The sequence below is a fragment of the Silurus aristotelis genome (assembly GCF_946808225.1).
Source record: "Silurus aristotelis genome assembly, chromosome: 10".
NCBI classification, from domain to species: domain Eukaryota; kingdom Metazoa; phylum Chordata; class Actinopteri; order Siluriformes; family Siluridae; genus Silurus; species Silurus aristotelis.
The window spans coordinates 7,564,727-7,574,127 of record NC_139583.1 but is presented as its reverse complement, the minus strand read 5'-3'; the positions used below and the strand labels follow the sequence as shown (position 1 = coordinate 7,574,127).

Here is a 9,401-nt window from a genome sequence, read left to right as displayed (position 1 = left end):
CCAAACTTCAGGGCAAGTGTACTTGATAATGCACATCACTTGACTCCATGTTGGGAATTTTACCACTTTGCATTGCCTTAGGTGAATGCCTTCAGATTCTCGACAGCGTGAGAATAAACCATGTTTGATTCTTAAACAAGGGATGTGGGGAAATAAACCACACCAACATGCTGAACGTAAGGTCAAGGGCAGTGCTTTATCTGACTATAGTTTTGCATTGAGTTACAGTAGGTGACTGTGGCCAGGAAATTAAAAGAGAACATTTGGAAGCTAAACAAATGTGCTTTAAGACATCATAACAAATGTGTAGCTCATGCAAATAGGATGCAGTGTATGGGTTTTTTTGTCTTCTTCTTTTGGCTGTTCCCATTAGAGGTTGCCACAGCAGATCATCCGTCTCCATACCCCTCTGTCCTCTACATCTGCCTCTTTCAAACCAACTACCTGCATTTCTTCCCTCATCACATCCGTAAACCTCCTCCTTGGCCTTTCTCTTTTCCTCCTTCCTGGTGGCTCCATCCTTAGCATTTTCCTACCGATATACCGCATTTCCCTCCTCTGCACATGTCCAAATCATCTCAATCTCGCCTCCCTCACCTTGTCTCCAAAACGTCCTACAAGCGCTGTCCCTCTTATAAACTCATTTCTAATCCTGTCCATCCTCGTTACTCCCAACGAAAACCTTAACATCTTCAGTTCTGCTACCTCCAGCTCCGCCTCCTGCCTTTTACTTAATGCCACTGTCTCTAAACCATACAACATTACAGGTCTCACCAGAGGCCTCACTCTTGCAGATACTCTTCTATCACAAATCACTCCTGCCAATCTTCTCTACCCACTTTACCATGCCTGCATGCTTTTCTTCACTTCTCTAGGACACTCTCCATTACTTTGCACTGTTGACCCCAGGTACCTAAACTCCTCCACATTCACCACCTCTTCTCCCTGCAACCACACCACTCCACTGCCCTCCCTCTCATTTACGCACATGTACTCTGTCTTACTCCTACTAAATTTCATTCCTCTTCTCTCCAGCGCGTACCTCCATCTCGCCAGGCTCTTCTCCACCTGCTCCCTACTTTTACCACAAATCACAATATCATCCGCAAACATCATAGTCCACGAAGACTTCTGTCTGACCTCGTCCGTCAACCTGTCCATCACCACTGCAAACAGGAAAGGGCTACTACTTATGGGAAAAACCAACGTTTGATATGGCAGAAAGAACTCCTAGGCATTCAGACAGTCCAAGGTGATCGATGTCAATAAGAAAATCCAAATGCTGAAGAGATGAATAGCCTTGAGCAGTGTGTAGGTACTCTTCTTCCAAATGATTGAGAGCATTGTCAGGAACAGGCTTACAATAAACATCAATAATTTTAAGCAATGTGCTGAAGTAGATATTGAGAAATTCTACACCTATAAGACAACTATTAAAAACTGTCCGATACCCGATGAAGCGCAACTGTAAAAAACTGAGCATGATTCACAATAGTTCAATGTGAAAATATTTCATTTACAAACCTGAATGGAAAAAACAGCAACCTTGCTGGAAAAAAATAAGAAGTGGTTTAACGATTAGATTTCAGGACAGAATCATTCACATCAGGGCCATCATGTTTCAAAGAGGAGCTCGAACTGCAAAACCCGGTAAGCCAAGGTTATATTTATAAACAATACAAGCTTCATATTTCTTTATATTTGCTACATATTTCTTTATCTTATTAAAACACATGTCCTCTCCAGGGTGCATCCCAATCTTACACTTAGAGTTCCAGTGATAGACTCCAGATTCACCATCATCCTGACCAGGAAAGAACATGTATATCAACGAGGAATTAATTAATATAATTAATTTATTATCCAATTATTATTATTAAATTTTTTTTATAAGATCTAAAATTTCATTTGCACCCTGACAGTTTGGAAGTTTACCAATTACTACTCACTGAGTCTTAACAGCCTCAAAATATAATTTTTGTATCAGCCTCTGCACTTACATTCACCAAATTCTCCTTTGACCTCTGTCATTTTTAGTTCTAAACCACTCGGGAAGTCTAGAATTGGCATTTAAAGGACTTTAGAAAGATGGAGAGAAAAAGAGAGAGAGAAAATGCTGGGATAAGGGGTCAGAGTACCACAGAGCTTTGCGTCTGTATGCTCGTATACATGTTGTCCATGGTGCCATGTTTAGATTGCAGTTTGAATTCAGTGAAACAGAATGGCAACTTCAGATCGAAAGTGGAGTCAGACTTCTTTTTTTAAGACAAAACACGTTTTGTTTTCTACACTGAAGATACAACTGGATATTGCAACTTGCACAGTCAGCAATAGTTGTGCCTGGCTATGTTAATTATTTCTAGAAGGTGTATCACTTTACATGACCCTTATACTGTATGTAAAGCAAAACTAACATTATTTATGCCATTAATTAACATGAACATTACCATCATCTTATTATTATTATTATTATTTTTAGTAATAGTAGTAGAAGACCGATAATAGTAATCTGTAAATAATGTTATAGGAAAATAGTGAATGACCCCGAAAGGTAAAAAATTTTATGCTTAGATGGGCGGAGTTTGATTGAACTATCAATCTCACAGTAAATCTGCATCGAGGTGTTATGAAAAAGGATTGTGCCATTTTGGTTATATGGGGGTGCTCAATGTCTGATTTCACATATAACTACCGGTATTCTCACAACAAGTTAATATACAGCCCATTATGATAATGTGGGAAATTAAATTGTGAAAAGAAAAAAGCTTACAATAGCTATTTTAACGCGCGTAAATAAATCCACCCCCCTCGTGACAGATTTCTTTTCACATGCTGTGATCCGGATCGAGACAGGATCGTCGTGGCGGCAGGAATTTAAACAATTAACAATGTCTGGCCAAATGCATACATTTATTCATGTTTTTGTGAAGTTTGGTGCACTGTGGCATTAAAATGATATGAGCAATTGTTTTATATGGTCATCGTCCAGCACCTCCTCAACTGACACACACACACACACACACACACACACACACACACACACACACACACACACACACACACACACACACACACACAAATAGTAAGATGTGAAACCAAGTTACTGCTACTGCTTGAAGTTCGTACTTTTTATCCATTTACCGCTACAGTAGAAATATGTTCCTTTTTTAACCAATAAGTCAATTAATAAATATATTGATTCAGTTGCATTATGCCTACAATCAAAATACTGAAGGGGTTAAACCTCTCTCTCTCTCTCTCTCTCTCTCTCTCTTTCTTTCTCTCAGCAATCTGTCACTCATACAGTGCGACTGAAGGTGAGAATAATTTGTCTTTGTTGGCTCGTTGCTATTCTTATGAACTAATCTAGGGACGGTTGCAAGAGCCAAGGCAAGGAAAAATTCCTGCCTCTGTGTGTGTGTGTGTGTGTGTGTGTGTGTGTGTGTGTGTGTGTGTATGTGTGTGTGAGACACCCAGGTGCACATGTCTGCATGCATTAAGCAATAAAGCGAGACTCCTTGGCTCTTGAGAGAACGCGCCTGCTTCTGATTACACCTGCGATTAAAATACGTGACATTTTTTATATGCCACGATCATGCTTCAGAAAAAAACCTGGGAGCCCAATACGAAAATGAAAGAGGAAGAAAAAAAGGAAAACAAAAAGCCATTTGAATACCTGAATCTGAATATGTGTGATGTGGGTGTGTGCATGTATACATTATGTGCGTGTGAAAAATAGGTCTTAACCGACATGTTTTCAAGAAGTGTGTTACATCCCATGAGGATCGTTTCTCTTTGCTGTCGTGGAAGACATACAGAGAGAGAGAGAGAGAGAGAGAGAGAGAGAGAGAGAGAGCTTGTGAAAAACTATATCATCAAGGGGAAACAGGAGCATATTTTACAAAGCCATCGCTGCATCGGTGTTTGTTGCTCCCTGATAAAACTGATTATTTTCCTTTTATTTCTGATAAATATCTTTAGAAAAAGTTGGAAAATCTGCTCTTAAACAGAACTCGTAGGGTTAAAAGCCCCTCATTCAGAGACATTTTATTGTATTTCAATCTTAGACCCATCTACACTCTCACATATCCTACGCTCACTTGTAATGCATTGATTTCCATGGTGGACTCATGGTTTCTTTGCTCCTTTCTCTCTCTCTCTCTCTCTCTCTCTCTCTCTCTCTCTCTCTCTCTCTCTCTCTCTCTCTCTCTCTCTCTCTCTCTCTCTCTCAGTCTCTTCATCTCCCTTCCCCTATTTCTCCCTTTCTCTTACTCTCTCTCCCTCTCGCTCTCTCTTTTACTCTCAGTCTCTCTAAATCTCCCTCTCTCTCTCCCTCGCTCTCTCTCTCTCTCTCTCTCTCTCTCCCTCTCACGTTTGGCGCCCCACATTTGTCAGCCCGAGAAGATGGATTTCTAAACAGGAGTGTGTGTACGAGCAGCTCAGTGTGCCGTGTTGCTCATTCGCTCGCGATGCTGCCTCCAGTTCTCTCTCCACCAGCGTGTGTGAGTGTTTTAGTCTGAAGGCTCTGTGTGTATATATGTGTGTGTGTGTGTGTGTGTGTGTGTGTGTGTGTGTGTGTCCCATCACCCGTTCTGAGAAGAGAAGAGGAGAGAGGCTCTAACCGGCTGTTTGACATCAAAGAAGCAGCAGCGTGTGTATAGAGAGGGGGATCTGGTGCAAGCCAGAAACGCTGAGTGAGAAGCGTTCAGGAAGCGTTGGACTCATCCGTCCTGCCAGTGTTACCTGAGCACTGTGTTACCTGCTGAGATATTTTTTTTTCTGGACGGCGCCGGCGTGTGGAACGAGCAGCATGGCTGTTCAACTGATGCCTGAATCAGCCGTCTGTCTTCTTATGGTGAGTGCACACACACACACACACACACACACACACACACACACACACACACACACACACACACACACACACGCATGTATACATGCACAAGGGACAATATCTGCCACACCCTCTAGTAACCTCTTCATTGCTCTGTCAATCTAGATAGCCCTAAATGATTTGACCATTGTCATCTCAGTGTGGTCTGATCTCTAACTCATTCTCTCTCTCTCTCTCTCTCTCTCTCTCTCTCTCTCTCTCTCTCTCTCTCTCTCTCTCTCTCTCTCTCTCTCTCTCTTTCTTTCTTTCTCTTTCTCTCTTTCCCTTCTCTCTCTCCTCTCTCTCTCCAACCCCCACACACACTTTGAGCACGTGCACCTCTGCAGTACACCAGCTAAGCAGAACTGATGCAGCGTGCGCGCGCACGCGCACACACACACACACACACACACACACACACACACACACACACACACACACACACACACACAAAACACCAGCAGCATACACTTCACATTTAAATCCTGCTCCTGTCAAATCCATTCCATCACCTCTAACCCGAGTTATAACACACCATGTGATGCACACTGTACCTGAATATCTACCGACCACAAATTTTGCAGTGAAAGTGATATTTTAATGCTTGGTTCCCTGGTTGGTGGAATTCAGCTGGTGTGTTTTTGAACAGTGTGTGACCTTGGCCATTCTGGACTGCAGATGTGCTTTGTTTTGTTACTTTTTATACGTGTGTGTGTGTGTGCGTGTGCACGTGTGTATGTGTGCGAAGACATAAGGAAAGCATACTTTGGCGCGCACCCCCACCTCACCTGTAATGGCTGTCTGTCTCCATGGCAATAGGCCATACCTTTTCCTGGGGAAGAAAGAAAGAAGGAAAGAAAGAACAATTGATAAAGAAAAAGGTAGAACTAAAGAGAGAAAGTGAGAGAAAGAGAGAGAGAGAGAGAGAGAGAGAGAGAGAGAGAGAGAGAGAGAGAGAGAGAGAGAGAGTAACAACTATGTCTTTTTTTCTGGAATCTTTACTCCAGTCCTGATTAAATCCTTCCACGGATTTTGGAAACTCCAAACACTCACGCTCCTCAATCGATTTCTACTATTTTATTACAAAATGCTGACATGCAACATTCAAACTTTTTACCTCATAGGCTGCATTTATAATCCACTTAAAAAAAAAGAGGTCAAAACCAGCAACCAGCAAAAGAAATATAAATCCAAGAAAATAATTAATAATACACACAGCATTATTACTCTGGCAAGACTTCGTTGACCACAGTGGTAATGTTAGTGAGTGTAATCTGCATGCATTCTGGCTCAGAAATGAGAAAATCAGCAAACCAAAAATAAAAAGGTGGAAATGGAGGTTAGTAGAGTAGTGAAGCGAAAGTGTGATGGAAAGCCTGTCATGAACAGGGACAGCCCGAAGGGAAAAAAAGGAAAAAAAGAGGTAGCCTACCACCTACTGTAGGTAACATTTCTCATGATGGTAGGGTGGGAATACACCCTGGATGGGATGCTGGTTTTAGTCTGGATATCAATACCTCTGCAGTGACATATGTGTGTGTCTATATATATATATATATATATATATATACAGTGAGGAAAATAAGTATTTGAACACCCTGCTATTTTGCAAGTTCTCCCACTTAGAAATCATGGAGGGGTCTGAAATTGTCATCGTAGGTGCATGTCCACTGTGAGAGACATAATCTAAAAAAAAAAATTCTGAAATCACAATATATGATTTTTAAACTATTTATTTGTATGATACAGCTGCAAATAAGTATTTGAACACCTGTCTATCAGCTAGAATTCTGACCCTCAAAGACCTTTTAGTCTGCCTTTAAAATGTCCACCTCCACTACATTTATTATCCTAAATTAAATGCACCTGTTTGAGGTCGTTAGCTGCATAAAGACACCTGTCCACCCCATACAATCAGTAAGAATCCAACTACTAACATGGCCAAGAACAAAGAGCTGTCCAAAGACACTAGAGACAAAATTGTACACCTCCACAAGGCTGGAAAGGGCTACCGGGAAATTGCCAAGCAGCTTGGTAAAAAGGTCCACTGTTGGAGCAATCATTAGAAAATGGAAGAAGCTAAACATGACTGTTAATCTCCCTCGGACTGGGGCTCCATGCAAGATCTCACCTGGTGGGGTCTCAATGATCCTAAGGAAGGTGAGAAATCAGCCCAGAACTACACGGGAGGAGCTGGTCAATGACCTGAAAAGAGCTGGGACCACTGTTTCCAAGGTTACTGTTGGTAATACACTAAGACGTCATCGTTTGAAATCATGCATGGCACGGAAGGTCCCCCTGCTTAAACCAGCACATGTCCAGGCACATCTTAAGTTTGCCAATGACCATTTGGATGATCCAGAGGAGTCATGGGAGAAAGTCATGTGGTCAGATGAGACCAAAATAGATTTTTTGGGTCATATTTCCACTAAACGTGTTTGGAAGAAGAAGAATGATGAGTACCATCCCAAGAACACCATCCCTACTGTGAAGCATAGGGGTGGTAGCATCATGCTTTGGGGGTGTTTTTCTGCACATGGGACAGGGCGACTGCACTGTATTAAGGAGAGGATGACCGGGGCCATGTATTGCGAGATTTTTGGGAACAACCTTCTTCCCCCAGTTAGAGCATTGAAGATGGGTCGAGGCTGGGTCTTCCAACATGACAATGACCCGAAGCACACAGCCAGGATAACCAAGGAGTGGCTCTTTAAGAAGCATATCAAGGTTCTGGCATGGCCTAGCCAGTCTCCAGACCTAAACCCAATAGAGAATCTTTAGAGGGAGCTCAAACGCCGTGTTTCTCAGCGACAGGCCAGAAACCTGACTGATCTAGAGAAGGTCTGTGTGGAGGAGTGGGCCAAAATCCCTCCTGCAGTGTGTGCAATCCTGGTGAAAAACTACAGGAAACGTTTGACCTCTGTAATTGCAAACAAAGGCTACTGTACCAAATATTAACATTGACTTTCTCAGGTGTTCAAATACTTAATTGCAGCTGTATCATTCAAATAAATCGTTTAAAAATCATATATTGTGATTTCTGGATTTTTTTTTTTTAGATTATGTCTCTTACAGTGGACATGCACCTACGATGACAATTTCAGACCCCTCCATGATTTCTAAGTGGGAGAACTTGCAAAATAGCAGGGTGTTCAAATACTTATTTTCCTCACTGTATATATATATATATATATATATATATATTTTAGCAGGACACAGAAATGCGTTTTCACAGAGGTGAAAGAGGAAGTGGCAGGTCAGTTGGTTTAGTTTTAGTTTTTCGGCACACACACACACACACACACACACACACACACACACACACACACACACACACACACACACACACCGACTCTCAAATAGATTCTACCTTAAGTCACACTCTCACTTTTTCTCTTTCATACACACAAACACACTCACACATCATGTCAAGGCTTCACTGTCTCATGAAATATTAACTGGAATTTGCACAGCTTTTGCAGGTTGATGAATATTTATGCTATCTTTGCTGCAAGCATTAATATTTCATACTGAGTGTTAATTAAGTCACTTGACATTTTAGGGATGGACAAACCGCAACAAACAAAATAGATCCTCAAAAAAAAAAAAAAAAAAAAAAAAAAACCTAATAAAAACACAATTATAATACGACACGTCATCAGGTCTTCTGTTTTCCTCTTTCAGTCTTTTTGGGTCTCAGAGAGGGGGACATCTGTTGATTAAAGTGTGCCAGATGAAGAGCCCTTACTCTACCTCTCATTAGTGTGTAGGTTACAGCAGAAAACAGTGCTTCATCTATATCCATTCATTCATTCTCTCTCTCTCTCTCTCTCTCTCTCTCTCTCTCTCTCTCTCTCTCTCTCTCTCTCTCTCTCTCTCTCTTTTATCCCTCCTTAACCCCTGAAAAAAGTCAAGTCCCTGGACAATTGGTATACAGCCATAACACGATGACATCATTCTTATCAGGACACCACACTATTGTCCGATGCTGATCTCTGAGTACCTCTCATTAAAAAAAAAAAAAGTGAAGTTTTTACTTATAAAGCTAATATACACATGCATTCTATTTCTGTCATATGATTAATCAATTTTAATCCATATTTGTTTTAATTTACACAGAATTTTGATGTGATTTTTATTTTTTTTACACCTTCTTCATTTACTTTCTCCACCAATCCCTTCATACATTTCAGTTATTTCAATGTGCAACTTAAATAAAAACTTGATTTTAATTTTAATTAAAACCTTTTGCCTCTGATCATTTTTCATGTAGAGTCATATTGTTGATATGATAATGGGTGAAATACACCCCTGGGCAACTAAAAATAAAAATGGGCCAAGCCTAAAATGGCAAAATCTTTTAGTGGCCTTAAGTACAAATTATAGAATGAAACAAAATTGTTAAAAGGTGCCATCATTTGCTCATTTAATTCGCTTAAGTGAACTGTGTGTGGAAAAGCTAGAAACAGGGGAAGTCACATCTATACTCTTTACATCTATACTGTATATAACTATATATATAGATGTA

At 40.8% G+C, this 9,401-nt stretch overlaps 1 protein-coding gene across 2 annotated transcripts in view; it reads left to right on the top strand.

Moving 5' to 3' along the window:
• The first annotated feature begins 4,384 nt into the window (after nt 1–4,384).
• Nucleotides 4,385–9,401, top strand: part of frmd4a (FERM domain containing 4A) — a 155,068-nt gene continuing 150,051 nt past the window's right edge. For both annotated transcript variants that reach the window (XM_083551744.1, XM_083551760.1), the window contains exon 1: nt 4,385–4,855. In XM_083551744.1, the coding sequence (XP_083407870.1) occupies nt 4,811–4,855 (45 nt within the window). In that variant the 5' untranslated portion in view covers nt 4,385–4,810. The remainder of the gene's footprint in view (nt 4,856–9,401) is intronic.